The sequence below is a fragment of the Hesperophylax consimilis genome, chromosome 19 (assembly GCF_061612785.1).
Source record: "Hesperophylax consimilis isolate HC1 chromosome 19, BYU_Hcon_1.0, whole genome shotgun sequence".
NCBI classification, from domain to species: Eukaryota; Metazoa; Arthropoda; class Insecta; order Trichoptera; family Limnephilidae; genus Hesperophylax; species Hesperophylax consimilis.
In genome coordinates this window covers 2,871,870-2,892,266 of record NC_142854.1, presented here as the reverse complement: position 1 = coordinate 2,892,266, position 20,397 = coordinate 2,871,870, and the positions used below count along the sequence as shown (strand labels likewise).

Genomic DNA, 20,397 nt, shown 5'->3' with positions numbered 1-20,397 from the left:
ATAATAGACATACCTTACCTTTCGGCAATCAATCGAATCAATCAATGTGAAATTCCACCAATAATTGATGCTAATGCCATAAATTCCTCTAGCACACTTTAGTTACATAAATTCCTCACCTTTTGACAATCAATCAATGTGAAATTTCTCCAATATTTAAATCTAATATCATATATTTAGCTAGCACACTTTAATTACAGACATACCACACCTTTCGGGAGTCAATCAATGTGAAATTCCCCCAATAATTGATGCTAATGCCATAAATTCCGCTAGCACACTTTAGTTACAGAAATTCCTTACCTTTTGACAATCAATCGAATCAATCAATGTGAAATTTCTCCAATAATTGATGCTAATGCCATACATTCAGCTTGCATACTTTATCTATTAGACGTACCTTAACATTCAACGATCAATTGAATCAATCAATGTGGCAATTCCCCTACCATCTAACCCCGTGATGCACAACCTATTTCATGGAATATGTGTAATACTAAATGGTCCGCGCAAGACGGGCTGTGGGTTGTGCTCCACTGATCTATCCTAATTCCAAACAATCAGTTGGCATACTTTATCAACCTTTCCGTACCTGAAGGTAAAAATCACATATCACCCGAAGGGGGTCACTAGGGTCCCCCATATACAGCGGAGTGATTGTGTCTTTTAATATTTTACTTAATCGTTTTGCTCTTTCCAGTAATGCAAAATGGTAAAAGAAATTCAAGCGTAACTCGAATATAAATAAATTTCCAGTAAAATGAACATTTTACCATTACCTTAGTATGAGTGTATCAAATTTCTTAATAAACAGTACATAATACTTTTTTTAAAAATTTTTTCTTGTTAAACATCACCTATATGAAAAAAAATGTACCTTGTTTAATAATCTTGATTGAATTTTCAGTGCCCAAAACCAGTCGGAGAACGCAACGAAATCCCAGCGAAGGGGCGCTCTGGGAAACCAGGTCATCAGGAAGGGCTTCATGTGCATTCACAACTTGGGCATCATGAAAGGTTACCATTTCAGTTCTGAAGACCAAGCGGTCTGGTTCTTGTCTTGTCCCACTTCTGTCACGGTTTAGGGTATTGTTGATGCACTGCTTCGGTTCATATGGATTATTTGTCTATTTTGTGTTAATTGGTATCAGGATCACTGTAAGCAAAACATTTGGCTAATTTATACAGCGCCGTTTTCATGAAAAATCACCTCAAGGGCGCTGTAATATACAAAAGCATGTAATATACAAAACTGTCGTTAAAAAAGAGACTGGCGTGAAAAGAAAGACTGTCGTTAAATTCGAGACTGGCGTAAAAAGCAAAACTGTCGTTAAATACGAGATTGGTGTATAATGCAAGATTGTCGTTGATTATGTGACTGGCACAAAAAGCAAGAGTGTCGTTAAATACGAGATTGGTGTATAATGCAAGATTATCGTTGATTATGTGATTGGCACAAAAAGCAAGACTGTCGTTAAATATGAGACTGGCGTAAAATGCAACATAACTGACATAAGATAAGATAAAATACGAGATGAGCGTAATATATTCGAGACAGTTGTAAAATGCGAAGCTGCAGGAGGCATGTTACTGGCGTTTATTTTGTAATTATTTTTTTTAAATGTAATATCTTTATTTTGTTCATTTTATTATAACTGCTAGTTCCTCCGACTCAGTTTTGTTAACCTTTTCAACGCAATCTTTATCTTTTAAAGTACGCCATACGTTTTTACACAGTGTATATGTTTCAGTGAAAAGCCATGGATCTCATATGGGACATCCGCATTCCGCCCAGAGGTGGCTGGCTACCAATTTTGAGTGCCTTACAGTTTCTTTTCAGTACTTTATTTAAACAATCAACACAACAGTATTAAAGAATCCATACAACAGAAGTGTTAAGTGTTTTATCAACAAAATGCTCCTAAAAATACAGCCGTAGATTTAGAACATGACTTAAAGACCTCACCGTTACAATTCAGTATTTAGTCAGCACGTTTTACAATTTTTTCTGCCATTTTCTATTCTTTTGCCAAAAGCTTTCCCGGTAAAAACCAATATATTTTTGGTACGTTACCGTTATACAGTCCCGTAAAATCAATCAAAAGTGAAACTGCAAATTTTTGCGTAGCTGTATCGACATGCTTATTGCGTGTGTCTCTCTTAACCATAGTTAATAGAAACAAGGGAGATAGGCTATGAACCATTTTTAGTTTAAGTGTCGCTAACATCGTTCACGCATACCTACTGTAAATCCCCGCCATTGTTTCTACCTACACACAAACGCATGACTTTCATTGCATAGCCGCTTTGATAGTCTGTGCAGTTTCTTCATAGCTCGGCGACAGTCGGATTAACTGTAAGAAATTTATACAAAAGATATACACATTTCAAATATATAATTAATTAATTTTCTGGTAAAAAAATATTAAACTATTGGTATATGCAAAAAAGTACTCAAGAAATGTGTACAAAAAAATACACATTTCATTTGTGGTGAAAAATATTATATTATAGGTAGGTACTTTATCGCTTGTCTGAATTCTTCGCACAATCAATTCCAATTTTGAAAATGATACTTAAATTCAAAGTAAATCCTAGTTCATTGAATGAACCAGAGTTACACAAACATAACTAGTATTTCAAATTGGCAGCACTGCAGGGAAAAATACTTTGTATCAGTATCGCCCTGGTGAAAGAATTCATCATCATTCGGAATTGAAATGTTGCTTTTAGATGGTATTAGCCTTGTTTTGTGATCTTTTGATGAGACCTGAATAGCCAGGTACTTCCCCACCTTCCTCTTACCCCATCTCAATTGGGGATTGATTAGTTTCAGACCGTTGGGAGAAGTTGGGACAGAGTGCAGTATTCACATATATGTATATATATTTGCCTTCTTGTCTGCTCCCCACATACTCTCTATCTGTTGGGTGAGATTAAGAAAGGCACGCACAATAAGATAAACTTTAATTGTATTTATTTTGATTACCATTTAAAACACTATTAAGTATGCAAATTTCTGATTTTATTTTTTTATTGCTAGTTTGGTGGGTTTTTTTGCTATTTTGTTTGGCGCAAGTATTTTTTACTGGTGGGCGGCTTGTATTGTAGATTTTATACAGTTTAAAAAAAAATTCTCTCTTTAACATTTTTCCCTTACTAATAAATGTGTTTTAAATTTTACACAACTGATAAATTATTCAAACATTACTGGTTTTTTACCACCAAACAACACACTCTCACATCGTCTCATACATATTCTACTGTTATTCTGACTCTTGATATACCCTGACTCAAGTATTTGGTTTACTTGATCATTTTCTTTACACTCCTTTCTTCGTTCATTCGCTCTACGTGTCTAACACATCTACAGTTGTGTAAAACTTAAAACACATTTATTAGTAAGGCCCTTGATGTTTAAAGACTTGCATGCAATCTATATATGTAAATCTATACAGAATAAAACATAAAATCTTTATATATTTACATTGAAAACATAAAACAAATTTGGGATTTGACCTCTCTTGGACTTGTTGCCTGAGTTGTGATCAACAGCATCAGCTTATCTCATTAGGAATTAACCCACTTCCCGATATCCGATCAAGCTGAAACTCGGCAGAGAGACTTGTTGTCGATGACAATGCATTCTATCAACTTTTGGTGGCAATCACGTACACACACGCATTTCTCTGAAATGGGAAATCTAAAATTAATATACTAAATAATCTTTCAACTGTCAATGGAAAAATCACGCCGATATTTTGTGATCATACACTTTGACAAACTTAGTTGAATAATTATTTCTTTTTCTAATGGCGAGAAAATATCATATCTCTGTTTTGTAAATAAAAATACTTTAATAATTTAAGGACGGTCCGGTCAGATCTGTCCCTAATGTTTCCCATAAGTGGAGGTTAAGATTTCGGCAGTTTAGCTCGCATATGTATATGTAGCATAAGAGGTTCCAATGGAATATGATGTTTGTGGCTAGTAATGTCACATCACATTAACCCAAAATCTCTATTCTCCTAAAGATAAACTTCTCTGTTGGATTGAAAAGATTGTACATAGTTAGCTGACAATGCAATTGCCGCCCACCCCGTGGGCTAAATGTCCCTCAAACTTAAGACATCCTTTGCCGTCAGGAGGATCCCGCGACTACTGGTTCGTGCTGACATCTGAAAGTATCTCCTGGTTCAAAGACGAGGAGGAGCGCGACAAGAAGTACATGCTGCCGCTGGACGGACTCAAGCTGCGCGATATCGAGCAGAGTTTCATGAGCCGCCGGCACATGTTTGCGCTCTTCAATCCCGAAGGGCGTAACGTTTACAAGGTTAGTCTTGTCAGCCTCTAAAGCTTGGAGTATGTTCCCGTTAAAGATGGATAGGCTACAACAGATCTGTGGGAGTAAGACTATGCTTCGTACTTTGTTGTCGTCAGTAGCCAACTGGCTACCCTGTCAGCCTTTCCGAGGCACTGAGAAATTACAACATTTTGATTATGAGTGTTTTTATTGACTGAATACAACTAATTAATGAGCTGAGATTATGCCTTATACACAATGTCTGGAAACTCGTAGTACAAGCGGGAAACTGGTCTACATCAAATAGAGCAGTATTTTTCAACCTTCTTGAATACGCGACCCCTTTATAAGTTAACAAATGTCAGTGATTTTAAAAAACTACGTATTTAATTTTCTTTCTGTTGAGAGCTAAATGTCGATCGAAAAACCAATTGTATTATGCAAAGAAGTCGCAAGAGCCCTGGAAATAGTAACTTTGGCACGGGGGATGGTGACAAACCGCTGGATTTCTTATACCAGCAGCACTGTTGTAGTTTTTATTTATTATAGTGTAGGACCTACAAACACAGAAGTGTTTGTAGGTCCTACATTGAAGATAGAGAAAGACTGAAGAGAGAAGAATCTCGTCATTTTTTTTACCCGCGACCCCACGTGTAAGGCTTTGCGACCCCCCCTGGGGGTCGCGTACACAGGTTGAAAAACACTGAAATAGAGAATACAAAAAAACTTCTAAATGTGGTGCAGATTCAATTCTCGCTTGTACTACCAGTTTTCGGACACCATGTTTAGTAAAAATCCCCCATCCATTAGGCAGTGGTAAACTACCGACTAGTTCTGTCCTCCATTGAATTAAAATGTTGTGTCCTAGAATCTAGTTCAAACTCCATCTAGTTTGAACTCAACCGCTTCATCAGCGATCTTGGGAAATTCTTCTATTTTTTTATAACATTAAAAAGTAGGCCTTACATCTGCCTCGTGGAAAATAATTTCCCGCAAGGCCTATGTCATCTTTGGGGTTGCTGTGTTGAGGTTATTCTAAGGAAATGAAGGAGAGGAGGTTATGGGAAGGATAAAGGGTCTTCTCAGATCCATCAACGTTATATGAACTAAGATTGATAGAAGATGGAATTCATTGTCTTCAATAAATGAATATGTACATATTATTATCTCTTCAGAAAGTCACATTCATAAATAACATATTAACATTTAAATATTCCAGGACTTCAAGCAGCTGGAGTTATCCTGTGAAAATCAGGATGATGTGGACTCCTGGAAGGCATCATTCCTCCGCGCCGGGGTCTACCCCGAGAAGACGGCTGAGGCTTCCAACGGAGACGAGGTAATGTAGCACTGATAGAACCCTTTTACTTCATCAACTTGAAAATATAGCTAATCAAAATGGTGGTCACCACGTACTGTCAACTTTCTTGGCATTTTTACATGGTACCCAAAAATTTTTAATATATAATACTATTAAATGTTTAAAACTAATGATTCATTTGAGTCTATACTTTTCTGCCTAATAATTTTCCTTTCTCACACAAAGAGATCTTAGGTTCGAAACCTATATTATTATCCATGATTATTTCTCTGCCACTGATAAAATTTCTGTTCATTGAAAATTTTCTCATCATTCCTACCTCTATGTAAATTTTTGTTAGAACTTGTAATTCTGTGTTTTAATATTTTTCCTTCGCCGAAAACGCTCCTTGGATACTTTTTTTTTTTAGTTATTAAGTGCCATTTTACCCATCTTTCCCGAATGTTAGATTTTGTTATCAATATACGTATTCCATCAGCTTAGTCAGATTATTATTTATCCCATTTTTCCAAATGTTGTTTTGCCTCCATTTTAAATGTCAACATACTCCATAGATTGCATTCAAAATTCATAGAAGATAATTTCAAATAGACGAGGAGTTCATAAGTTTTCTGTAATGTTCAAATCCATAGATAAATGAGTGAGATATAAATTATTTTTAATATGATTATTATTATAAAACATGGAGTCAAGTGATAACCGAGTTATTTTTCCCTAACATATAAATCTCCTTGGCTCCGATCTTCTATGTGACGTTGCAGTCACCCTTTTTCATGTCCGTCCATAATAAAAGGAAGGTCGGTACGTCTCTTCTTTTCGAAGGGTCTGCATTGTTTGTTTTGGTTCCTTTTTTAAACTTTTTGAGACTTCTTGCTTTTGTTTATTTAATATTTCTAATGGATGTTTTTCATGACCACTCTCGCACTGGTGTGACTGCTTCTGCTTGATTAATAAAGAAATAAATATTAATAATAATTATGTGCAACAGAATTTTATTATTTATTTCTCGCATTTTTATCAATTTTAAAGAAGCGTCACTTAGTAATACCATGTGCTTTGTTTTTACCAACAACCTATAATTTTTAAATAATTCTGCTAGGGTGAATTTTTAACATATTTTATTTATTATTACAGTTTTTCAAAACAAATGTTAACTTGCAAGTAACCATTCTTGAGATTCTTTTCCAAATGTACATTTTTTTCTTCACTAAATTAGACTGTTGAAAAAAATTTATCGCTTTCATATCTATTTTCATGCGTCTTTTTTCTGTTTCTTTTCAATTTCTATGCTATTTATCTATGACTTTTCCTTCTGTAACTGACAGTTTTCAAGGCATCTAATATTTATTTGAATGTTTTTATTCCCTAATAATGTGGCTTATTTCGACAAACCACAGAGTGAAGGATATGAGGTTTGTTAAACAATTTAGAAAATTTGATTTATCGAAATCCTTTTCTGATCTGTATTTTACACTATTTACTGGTTTTGCAATTTTTTTGAACTTATTTTTCATTATTTATATTTTGTAATGTCCAACAAATGTAATTTTAATGGGTAGGTTTTTTCGTAAATGTAAATAATAGACACACAAACACTTTGAATGTGAGAAAAATGTTAGGTTAGGTGTGAAGAGATAAACAATTGAAACAAATAATGTATTCTGTTATGTAAACTTTCTTCTTTGGAGACATTTTTGTGAAATTTTAGCAATCAGTTTTACATGCCCCTTCGGTATAATTAGACAAGATGTATGATATTATGAAGCAGTGAAAAAACATAATTCACTGCTTTTTTTAAAACTTTTTCTATTTTTTTTTACATGTTATTTTTTTAAAATATGTATTTCAAAAAATGGATACCTTTTATTTGTGTTTTGAAATTGTTGGTTTCTTGACAAGTTGTATAAATGTTAAGTATTTAAGTTCGGTACGAAAAGTATCACTTTTTATAACACTTAAAATATGATCAAAAAAGGAATTTGATTGGTTGAGTTTGTCAACGTTAACACCACCTGCATATAAATACATTACTCCAGTAGTTTTGTTGTGTTTTCACAACTATATTATACATTAAAACTGTACAAATATCATACACTTCAGGCACCAGTTGTTGTTTTTTAATTAATTATTACTTGAATATAGACTTTCTTACTGACGAAACTTACTTAATAAGCATGAAATACAAAACCATATTATGTATTGGAAGTGCAACTATTTGAGTGATTTTTTTAATCCATTTTCTACCCTTTTTACATTGTTTATATCCATTTTGTTTGTAGTTTGAATTATTGGTTTTTCATCAGTCCTCGGTTATTTTGTGTAGAACTTAAAAGTATTGTATTTTTGTCCCAACTTGGTAAGTGTGATGTGAATTCTATTATGATGTTTTGATATTTGAAATGTTAAGAGTTTTTTTCATATTTTAGTGATCAAAACGTGATAAACATTAAACTAACAAACCATCATGCCGTTTCTCCGCAGGGGTAGGAATACCACTCACCTACTGTTGTGATGCACAATCCTTCATCCACATTCACACCTAATTCTAGTATTTCATTTACTTGATGATGTCATGTCTTTACCATTTCTTCCGTCTTTTTTTTATTTTTTTTTTTTTTTATATTTACTCCACACAGGAGGCCCTGAAGAAAATAATTTCCCTCAGGGCCTATGTCATCTTTGGGGATGCTGTGTGGAGGGTCTTTTTGTGGAGAGGAAGGAGTGAACATGGGTCTTGAAGAGTCCCATGTTGTAGGAGGGAGGAAACACAGAGGCCGGCAGTTCGTTCCACAGCCGAGCTGTTGAACTTAAGAACGAATCATAGAAGCGACCCGTTCTCATGTGACAAGTGTCAACTGTGTACAAATGTTGGGCGCGCGTTTGGCGTGTATCCCGACTACGCACCGGTGCCGAAGGGATCAATGACGCTAGTTCCTCAGAGCATCTTCCATTGTAATACCGATAGAACAAGGACAGCATACCTACCTGACGCCTGTGCTCTAAAGATTGCAGTCCGTTTGTTAAGATTGGGGAATCTATCAAACGGACCGCCCGTTTCTGCACAGAGTCAAGGGTTTTTTTCAGGTATTTTGGGGCTCCAGACCAGAGATGGCTGCCAAATTCGACAGTAGGGCGCACTTGCGATTTGTACAGGGTGAGCAGTTGTGTACTATTAAAGTATCTGCGGGCCCTGTACAGTACGCCCAGCTTCTGAGAGGCCAACTTTACTCTAGCTTCGATGGAGCCCCCGTACCTGAGCTGGTCACTTATAGTTACACCAAGCATATCAATGGAAGGCCTGTTCGGAAGATTGCTTCCGTTGAAGGAGACTAGATTATCATTTGGATCCCTTTTAGACGTAATCAGACAGGATTGGGTCTTTGAAACATTAAATTCGACGAGATTATTTTTACCCCAGGAGGAAATACTCTCGAGATAACCGTCCATTCTCTGCTTCAAAGCCCTCCGAGCCGTTGGAGTTTGTGTGCCCTTTGGGGGCTTGTCAAACAAAAAGCTATCATGAACTGTACTGTCATCCGCGTAACAATGAATCGGTGCACATGTCAAAAGGTCATTGATGTGCAACAAAAACAAAGTCGGAGACAGAACCGATCCCTGTGGGACGCCAGCATTTATGGAGTGCGAGGAAGAGGTGAAACCGTCAGCAACCGCCTGAATCGACCTATCCCTTAAAAAGTCAGCAATCCACGTACACAGGGATGCGGGAAGTCCGTAAGAATGCAATTTGTTGACAAGTCCTCGGTGCCAGACCCGGTCAAAGGCCTTGGATATGTCTAGTGCGACCGTTTGGGTCTCACCGTGACGTTCCAGGCACCGCCCCCAAACATGCGTCACATACGCGAGAAGATCACCGCACGAGCGGTTCCGCCGGAATCCGTATTGACGGTCGTTGATAATTTTGTTCTTCTCGAGGTATGTGAGCAGTTTGTCGTTGATCACACGTTCCATCACTTTGGACAGAACTGATGTGATCGCTATGGGGCGGTAGTTGGCCGGGTTGGAGCGGTCACCTTTCTTGGGAATAGGGTGAATTACCGCTTTTTTCCAACCAGAGGGCACAGTGCCACACTTCAGGGACATTTTGAAGAGCTTTGTCAAAACTGGAACTATTTCCGCAGCACACCTCTGCAATACCAGGGCAGGTATTCCATCAGGTCCACTAGCTTTGTTAACATCGAGCCCCCGTATGACGTGGAGTACATCCCGATGCCGGATCCTCAGCTTTTTCATATAGAAGCCGCAGTGAGGAACCGACGGCGGAACAGCACCCCCGTCGTCGAGGGTCGAGTTTTCCGCAAACATTTTCCCTAAAAGGTTTGCCTTTTCGGTGGCGGTGTTTGCTAGTGAGCCGTCAGGTCTGGTAAGAGGTGGCAAACTGGGTTTGCAAAAATTTCGACCTATTGAGCCCGCAAGCGACCAGAATGCTCTGCTGCCATGCGGGCAGCCAGCCAGCTTTTTGCTGATCTGCAGGTCGTGTTCGAATTTTGACCTATTGATGATTCTCTTGCATTCCTTTGCCGATTTGTTGTATGCTGATCTGCTTTCGGGCGTTCGAGATGTGTTGTAGGCTCGGTAAGCCGCGTTTTTTCGTCGAACTGCTTCGGAGCATTGTCGACTGAACCACGGCTTTGAGCCCACACCAGTTTCTTTAGTAGTCGATTGTATGAAGCCATCCATCGCCGATTTGATGACTTCACCAATCTCCTGGGCACATCTTGAAGGGTCCGAAGTCCGAAAACAAACAGCTGACCACGGAAAAGCATTGAAATGGGCCCGCATACCGAACCAATCTGCTGACCTATAGTGCCACACTTTTCTCCTCAGCCTCTCATTGGTTGGTCTGAGGCTAACGGGGATTGATGTCGTCACTAGGCAGTGGTCAGATGATCCCAGAGGCGCTGTGACGTCAATCTTATAACCGTGTGGCACAGTAGTTAAGAATAGGTCTAACAGATTGGAGCGGTGAGTCTGGACATCAGGAACCCTTGTAGGCTCCTGAACCAATTGCTCTAATCCGTAGCAAATGGCAAAGGATTCCGCCTGTCGGCCAGCCGAGTCCGTTGGGCCTGAGAACTTCAACCATGGTTCGTTATGAACGTTGAAGTCCCCCAGAACAACAAACTCGGCCGAAGGGTAGCGGGGCAAGAGATCATCAATAGTATCGCTCAAATGTTTGAAGAGCTCGGAAGTGTCTGATTCGCTATGGTTCGGTGAGCGGTATAGACATGCGTAGAATCTTGCCGTACTGGCAAGATTGACGCGCACCCACATTACGTCGAATCTGGAGTTTTCCAGACTCAATAGTCGCACACAGTTGACGTCAGTTCGACTATAGAGGCAGACTCCTCCTTTCAGTCGGAATTTGCTTGCGAGGGTAAAGCCCGGGCAGTCCAGATAGGAGGAGTCTGGCGGCTCGGCTATCTGAGTTTCGGATAGGAAAAGAAGGTTGGGACGTTGGGACAAAAGATGGTGATGGACGGAATTTAAATTTGTGTGCAGGCCGCGAATGTTGGCAAAATTTACCAACAGTTTTGGCCCGCACCGGGGACGCCTGCTACTCGCCGCTGTAAAGATGTTATGTTTGTTTTTATGTATATTCATGATTTAAATTTTTTTTTTTTTTTTTTTTTTTTTTTTTTTTTTTTTTTTTTTTTTTTTTTTTTTTTTTTTTTTTTTTTTTAAGGGTATGAAGTGAAAGGAAGGTCTGGAATGGAAAGGTGTGAGGGGTGGGTAGGAATATGGGGTTCAGGCTGTCCAGGAGTGATGAGCGTTTGGTTCCAGCCCACCCACTGCGGTGCTAGGCGATAGGCTGGGAGAGTCCGGCTGGAGAGGGCATCCAATGCGCCCCAAACGCTGCTGCTGGGTCCCCTCCGGTCACGAACCGGCACAACAGCAGTGGCGGGGTTTTTACACTCGCTGATGGGGCAGCCCACCCTTAGTCGTGAGCCTGAGGGTCGGGCCCCTGTACTATCGAGCGGCCCGGACAGCGGTAACCGGTTGTAAAGGGTCTCCCTCAACCAGCATCTCCCAACCGGCCCGCCACGCAGAAGGTGGGCCGACGCACCCGCCACCAAGACCTGGGCAAACCTTAACCCATGAACCCGGGCACCCCTGCTAAGTCACCAAACGTAGCGAACCACTTGGGGTGACCTGTGGCAGAGGTGTTGGTCATCCAATAAATGGTTCCCAGGGCGGCGGTACCCATTCCCGCCTACCAAATTGTCTGCTGTAAGAATCCTTGTATGCATATTCGTTGGTACTCGTGTAGTAAAACCAACGAGTGAGAAGGAACTTATGGTCATCCAATGTTAATAGTGGATGCATGGAACAAACTTCCACAACATGTCATCCATGCTACTACAGTAGAACCTCGTTAATTCGAAATCCAGCGGACATCAAAAATAAAATTTCGAATTAACGAATTCCCACGTAATTCGAAATTTTATGAACAAAAAAAAAAAAATAACGGCGAAAATCGAGTTCCTCGGCCGCCTCTTCAAATTCGGGTGGTATCTTTGGAGTAAACTCGTATTAATACTAATTATTCCCGTTTAAATCGAATTCTTGCAGCCGATTTCCGTCGCGGTCGGCCCTTCAAGTTCAGTTATTCTAAGCAAATTCACAAAAATACCACACATTTCAGCGTAAATCTAATTTTCGCGGCCGGTCCTTTAAACTCGGATATTCGAAAAATGTGATATATTTATGTGTAAACCGAAATTTCGCGGTCGATTTCGGTAGCGGCCGATCCTTTAAATTTAAATCCTTTAAATATTTGAAGTAAATTTCGTAAAAATACGTCAAATTTCCGCGTGAATAGAAATTTTGCGGCCGATTTCTGTAGAGATCTTTCAACTCAGATATTCGAAGTAAATTTAGTAAAAAATACGATATTTTCCGCGTAAATTGAAATTTCGGAGCCGATTTCCGTCGCGCCGGATTTTTGAAATTCAGATATTCAAAATAAATTCGTAAAAATGCGATATATTTACGCGTAAATTGAAATTTCGAGGTCTATTTCCGTCCCGGCCGACCCTTTAAATTCAGATATTTATAATAAATTCGTAAATATACAATATTTTTCCGCTTAAATCGGAAAAAAATTTTCTCGGCAGTTTTTCGTCGCGGCCGGCTTTTTAAATTCAGATATTTGAAGTATATTCGTAAAAATATGTCGTATTTCCGCGTAAATTGAAATTTAGCGTTCGAATTCCGTCGCAGCCGACCCTTTGAATTCAGATATTTGGTGTAAATTCATAAACTACGGCATATTTCCGCGTAAAACGAATTTTCTCGGCCCTTCAAACTCAGATATTCGGAATAAATTGGAAAAAAATACGACATTCCACTGTAAATTGATTCCGATTTACAAAATAATAATACTAATTAGGGCGATGTACAACCACATAAAAATACATTTTTCGGCATTTTACCGTTATGGCTGTCTTTTAGATTCAGATTTACGAAATTTTATGATTTATTTTCGCAAAAATCGAAGTTTTTCGAATTACACAAACAAATTTTCGTGTGCGGACAAAAATATATTTCGAATTACGAATTAACGAATTTCGAATTAAAAATCATTTCGTATGAAAAAAATTTTCTCTGGATATTTTTTTGGCGAAAATATCGAATTACGCGTTTTTTCGAATTATCGGGGTTCGAATTAACGGGGTTCTACTGTAATATAAACCTATTTAAAGCTCCATTAGATTCTTATTTGCAGAGAAGAAAGGATTAACTTATTTTAAATTTTAAACAACTCAATTACAGTTAAACTTACTGTGAAAGCAGAAGCTGTCTGCTCATTAAATAATAATAATAAATAATATGAGACAATCATTGTGTCAATACTAGCTTACTTGAAGTAACTTACACACACTAGAGCCCGACTCGAAGCAAGTAAGTGCAAAAGAAATTAGGAGTTCCAAATCGCTGCGAGCCATGAGTTTTGTCGTCCACACAGTGGTGATACTTACTCGATATCGAGTAAAACCGTTGAGTATAAACAAATGTGCGTACAGGGTTTTAAGCATTTGCTCATCTTTTAATTCTGTTTATTTTGCCGACATCGGCCTTACTTTCTGTTCAGACCTCTGGATTTGTAATTCCGAACAATGCCTCGCGAATCTCATTTCTATTGGAAATAAAACTCTTCAAAAACAGAATGCATTCTAGTTTGGTTCTTTCACTGTCAGTTCCAAATATCTGTTAGGACTTCCTTTGACAACTTCTGATTGGTCTTGCCTCATCACTAAACTTATCCACTTAATCCTAAGTCTCACTGATCACACCTACATTTCTGTTTTTTTATACACTCCAAATATCTTTGACCTTTGATGCATTATTTTAAAAATGATCCAATTTAATGGTTTACACAATCAGTCAATTCAATAACTCACAGTAGTCTGACCTTTATTTTTACTGGCTTACAATTACATAAACTATTGCTGTCCAAATTTGGCTTTACACAGTATTTGAATGTAATGTTTTGTATTTGATTTTATAAATTTATATTTAATATTAAAAATTAGCTATCACAAATTATTATGCTGTGAATTTAAAAAAAATTTCACTATATCTTTGGCAATAATTTTATAATGAAACAATGCAAAAACCCATTAAAATCTTACTACAAATTATCTTTATGTGTTGTAGCTTTACATTTAATGTAAAATACTTTATTTTAAAACAATAAATACATTTGATAATAATATAACTACATATACAATTGAAGCATATACAATTAGAGGCGACACCGCATACTAATATCTCGTTGAAAGGTGTTCCACTAGCAATGATCAGTGCACAGTGTACACAGACCTGATTTTCTAGTTTCATGTCGATCAGCGGTCATGTGCGTTAGAGTGTTGGAGGTCAAATCGGACTAATTGGACTGACAAAAGTGGAACCTATTTTTTCACTTCAAGAATTTTCTTGTACAAGAAGAAAAAAATGCACATAAATACATTAAAATACCAGCACAATATAATACATAATGCATAATATATTCACAATTCTAGAATCGCTGACCACGCTCAATACAGATACTTCTAACAAGAAAAGAAAATTGGACGAACTGTTAAAAAAAAAATGGAACTTTAATGCAGTATTTTCCATTTCCCCCGGACGTAAATAGTTGGCTTTTATAGTAATTAATTTGAATCAAAGTGTAATTTCAAAAAAAATATTTGTGTTAAGCGTGGCCAGCGATCCTAAAAAGTTTTGTATTGGATATTGTCATTCACTCTGTTAACAAAACGTGCATGGAATTTAAATAATAAAATACACACACAGTGCATGAACTTAAAACAAAACTTTAAATAAACATTCTGTCTTTTTATGAAAATATAATATTTCTTTCTTAACCAGTCGAACGATGGCTGCCCATATTTGGGTCTCATCGCTCTAGGCCTTGAGCGATGGCTGCCTAAATTTAGGTGGACTATTTTTTCGAATTTATATTTATAAAACCTACAATTACAGGTGGATTAATTGGCTTTAAACCACAGTAAGCTGTTATATGTTTCCATATTAATATTCGGAGGTATAATTTTTTGAATGAACGCTGCTGAATTCATATGCCAATGCCCTGAAATCTCCATCGCTCAAGGCATTTATTTTGTACCATACCCCATCGCTCGAGCGGTTAAAACATTCATAGTATATATATATATATATATAGTCTGTATTAAATAGTTACATCATTTGTGAATTTCTATATAAAAGTATGTTTTTGTTCATAATAATATTATTGCATTTCTTTGTTTATAATAAGAATGTCTGTTGAAAGTCTATCAAACATCATTTGAAATTTACCTTCAATCTGTTCATAACGATAGCCTGTTCTTTGTTTTTCATACATGTTATTTGTTATTTAAAAAAAATAATCACTCAAAAAACAATAACTAATTAATTTGTTTTGCTTTCCTTTTCCATTACAAACGCTGCCTCGGACCAACACCAACACTGGAAAACAAACATAAAAATAAATAAAACAAAATTAATTAATTACACCAATCATAAAATCATTCTACTAATTGATTGCGGCTCATTTGTCACAATTGTTTTTTATAACACGGAACCATCAATTTGGATAATTTTGCACGGTGATTGCGATGACAGTCTCACGGTGACAGTGAGAACACGTCCAGTATGGATCCACAGCTCGAGAGACAGGTGGAGACGATCCGGAACCTGGTAGACTCGTACATGCGCATTGTGACCAAGACTACTCGCGATCTGGTGCCGAAGACCATCATGATGTTGATCATCAACAATGCCAAGGATTTCATTAACGGAGAGCTGTTGGCACATCTCTACGCTTCCGGTGATCAGGTGATTATTCTTTTTTGATTAATTATTTTTGCAGACGACTTAAATAATAAGATATAATTGTAAAATATCAACTTAAGTGTATATTTAAAAGAATTCGTAATCTGCTTTGCTAATTTTATTATTTTAGGAAAAAACACTTTGTGCAAGTTATGCTTTAACCTGTAATGTGAAAATACGCAGAGCTGTGTGAAAATTAGCTTGATGAATTTTGATAAAAAATTACATTAACAACTACGATTTTAACTTTTTTATGGTACAAAAACGTTGTACTATCTTATTGATTGTCTGTAAGATGATTTGTGTAATGAAAATTGCACAAGTGTTTTAAATTTGATTTTTCACACATTATGTTCCTAACCATTGAAATTTTTTTTTTCACAATTTATTCTTTTATAATACATAACATATTAAAACATTTATAATGTTGTTACAAAAATACATAGTGAATAGTATTTCTACACCAATAAAGAGAACTCGCTCTTGAGTTTGGTGTAGGAGTAAAAAGTAATACATATCAAAGAGTTTATGATATTAAAGGTTGTGGTAAGATTACAAAAAATATAAATATGGTTCGAAATGAAGTTACTGCATTTTGTTAATGATGTTACGCATGTTCAGTTTTTGAAATACAATTTTACTTTTTTCTTGAATAATACCAAATCTGTTATGTTTTTTAATTCTTCGGGAAGACTATTTTTTTTATTTTTTTTTAAAAGAAAGACAAACATTCCCAGGTTACGAATAACCCAACAATGTTTGAAAATCTCCTACTGCCACCACAGAAAGCCGAAAATGTTGCTTGTGTTGTGATGGAGGACTTAGCCAGCCGAGGAATCGAACACGCGACGCTCGGGTGAGACCCAAGCGCTATGCCCACTCAACCACTGACCGGTCAAATAATAAAATAATAATATTATTATAAAATAAATATTATTGATGTTTCAATTTATTTACATTTATTATTGAAACATAACAGAGTTTAGATTGTAGAATTTTAAGTAATATTAAAAATTTAATATTAAATTTTTAATTTTGTCTATTCCTATAAACTTTTTGCGTAGATGTCAACCGATGTTTAATGTTTTCTTCATAGGACTACGCTTTAACTAAACAAACTTATGATATTACATCAAAACCTTGCTCATACATCATAATATTACTGACGTATGTCATTGCTTTATTCAGGGGTAGTTAGGTAGGTACTGTGTTGTCATTGGATAATAGTGACATTCAAAATTAAATGTGGCATAATAGGTTCCTCGGTAAGTTTGTATTCATATTGAGTATATTTCCCCCCCCCTCCCAGGCCCAGATGATGGAAGAGAGCCCCGAGGAGGCCCTGAAGCGCGAGGAGATGCTGCGCATGTACCACACGTGCAAGGAGTCACTGAGCATCATCGGAGACGTTTCCATGGCCACGGTGACCACGCCCATGCCCCCGCCCGTCAAGAACGACTGGCTCGCCCAGCAGGGAGGTGTGGACAGCGCGCGCCTCTCCCCACCTAGCCCCGGAGGGCCCCGCAGGGGAGCTCCACCCTCTCACCAAGGTATTAGTCGTAGTCGTTACGTCACTTGCATACATTGTTTTTTTATGCATAAAAAAAAACATTTCTCTGAATATAAATAGTTATCCTGGGAAATTACAAAGGATAAATATCATTTAATTTTTATAAATACATCTGGTAAGATGGTACATTTTACAAAAACATAATGTTCAATTTTTAGATAACAATTTAAAATGGCGTTGGCGTCTATATACAAAATTCGATGTACAAAACATAGATAGTGGCAAATCCAAAATTAATTCATAAAAATCACCTGCCTACAGCTATCCAAATGAGTGGTTATGAACTATTGTCTACTTATATCCAGGCTCCCTCGGCAGCATGGGCAGTGGCTCCGGAAACCGAGGGGCCCCTGCTCCCCCGGCCAGCGGACGCCCTGCACCCCCGCTGCCCTCCCGGCCCGGCGGCGCCGCCCCCCCCGTGCCCGGCGGACGCCCACAACCCCTGCCCGCCCCACTCATCCCCACGTGAGTACTATACCGCTATAAGGGATTCCATAACTAAACAGGGCAGTGACAACAGAGAACAATGAAGAATAGTGTCTAAACTAACCTATTATTTTTATCATGTTCTGTCTTGTCACTGTTCTGTTTTATCCAGTTACTATCTATGTGAAATTTGTACATTTAGTACAATGTACGTCTGTGTATTTAACAAGTCTTTAAGGTGTATCATACAAATTCTAAAACAGAAAGCTTGGCAGGGATTTTATTTATTATTCCGTTTAATGCGATCAATCCCTACATAATAATTATTGCAAATCGAGGGCTTATCAAACAACTATCTACAAAAAAATATACAAATAGTTCTAAAGTCAAATAACTTTATCTACAAAAAAAACATGCCAATATATAGGTACTAATTATTGGTATGTCTTTTTGTAGATAAGATTGTTTGATTTTAAGCCCTCGAATTGTAAAGAGAGCTAAAGCCTCTCCATATGAATCAATATTAACACTGCCAATTGATTCTTCTCTAGTTCTTTCTGAAACCTGTGCAAACAAAAACACAGCAAGAAATGGCAATATTGGTTAGAATCATAGATGAACAAAACAAGGGAAATGGGCCATGAACAATACAACACAACGCGTATCGCCAACGTTGTTTACCCATACTACTGCAAACGACATGTAAGCGCAGCGGCACTCCGCCTTTGTTTCTAGCTTCACAACCAAATGCATAACTTTCATTGCGTAGCTGTGATAGGCACGCTCCCATGCCATTTTTCCTTTTGTTTCTATTATCTATGATTACAACACAATACTAGCTCAATATTGCCATTAATTCAGTGTAGTGACAATACATGTTTATGTTTACATAAAACCTCTCTAGTCATTTATATCTCAAAGCTGATGTTTCTATCAAGATTTCCTTTTGCATAATTCGTTATCGGGGTAAAAGCACACTGGCCCACCAACATAAACAATCATTTATACGCTAGCCACATTACATTGGTCAGTTAGTGACGAAATGCATTTAGAGGTCTACTGACAGCTGTGAGATTAGCCGCGAGTGTTGCCAACGTTCATGTAGTAACGTGACTACCATATAAATGATTGTTTAGGGTAGATACTCTGATGTAATTTGGTGAAGGTTTTAACTGTTAAATATTTCATTATTGTCCTTGAGTTGTTGTTGCAATCCACCATTCATTATTGTACTTTTACTTTTACTACTAACCTTATACTTGGTGGAACTTTATCATTTTTTTTACTGTACCTTATCATTGGTTTAACCTGATCCTGAAATGCCTTATATCTAATTGAAAAAATTATTTTGTTAAGATGAAGTAAGAGGAACAGCTACGTGACCCTTTTCATACAAGTTGGAATTGGGGCCAAAATACTCAACCAAACTAAATATATATTTTTTTAATCCAAAGGGATAGCAAATATTTTGTAGGGATATGTGCTTTTTTATTTATTTGTGTTTCAAATTATAAAATATAGGCCAATAAACAATTCAATTTTTCATGATTTTAGATGCAACTTTGGAAATTATTTGTGAGTTAATGATAATTATATAAAAAAAATATCTATTTAGTTAGTAAATATGTTAAAATAAAATGATTGAAAAGCATTTCAACTGGCGTAAATTTAAAATAAAAACGACCGATTTATATTGAAACACAAATTTGTCATATATAAATTAAAATTTCTACCCAAAAAACGCTTCAATTACAATTTTTCATTATATTAACACGGTAGGTAGAGTAAGATTTAAAAAAAAATTTATGTTGCGTATAAAAATGATGAAAAATTGAATTGTTTAATGGCCTATATATATCATAATTTTAAGCACAAATAAGTAGCATGTATCAGTACTACATATTAGCTATACATTTTGGTTGAAAAATATATTATTTAGTTTGGTTGGGTATTTTGGTATCAAATCCAATTTTAAGTTTTGTTTAAAAAAGGCTGCGCAGACGTTCCGATTAACAGTTTATTCATTTATTTATTTTAGCAACTTTTCATGATGATGATTGGTGCTTGTTGAAATAAAATTGGCTAAAATTCACACAAAATTAATAATCCTATTGATTCAACCAAATTCGCCTTGGGATTAAAATTATTCCACTGATACTTTTTTATTTTTGGAATAACGCAATGATTAAAATAAAACTTAAAATTCTAATATTTAATCATTGAAGACAATGTTAGCGACTCTAAATCGAAAATATGAAACAGGAAAATCAGAAAAAGATTCAGTCGCATCTAGGAAATGAACCCAGGATCCTAGCCGTGCCGGGACTTTGCTCTACCACTGAGCTAATTTGACTATCCCCTTCTGTAATTTTACTGTATCATACTTCGACTAAGAACTCCCATCATCTCTTCATTTTCTTA

At 36.7% G+C, this 20,397-nt stretch overlaps 1 protein-coding gene across 6 annotated transcripts in view; it reads left to right on the top strand.

The window, feature by feature from the left end:
* The window catches only part of shi (dynamin-1 shibire), a 74,303-nt gene that overhangs the window by 38,732 nt on the left and 15,174 nt on the right, over positions 1-20,397 (top strand). For 3 of the 6 annotated variants that reach the window (XM_089643492.1, XM_089643495.1, XM_089643498.1), the window contains exons 10-16: positions 908-1,017; positions 4,146-4,333; positions 5,523-5,642; positions 7,022-7,036; positions 15,771-15,983; positions 17,290-17,530; positions 17,856-18,015. In XM_089643492.1, coding sequence (XP_089499618.1) covers positions 908-1,017; positions 4,146-4,333; positions 5,523-5,642; positions 7,022-7,036; positions 15,771-15,983; positions 17,290-17,530; positions 17,856-18,015 — 1,047 coding nt within the window. The remainder of the gene's footprint in view (positions 1-907; positions 1,018-4,145; positions 4,334-5,522; positions 5,643-7,021; positions 7,037-15,770; positions 15,984-17,289; positions 17,531-17,855; positions 18,016-20,397) is intronic. The other 3 variants (XM_089643494.1, XM_089643499.1, XM_089643493.1) reach the window with 2 other exon arrangements.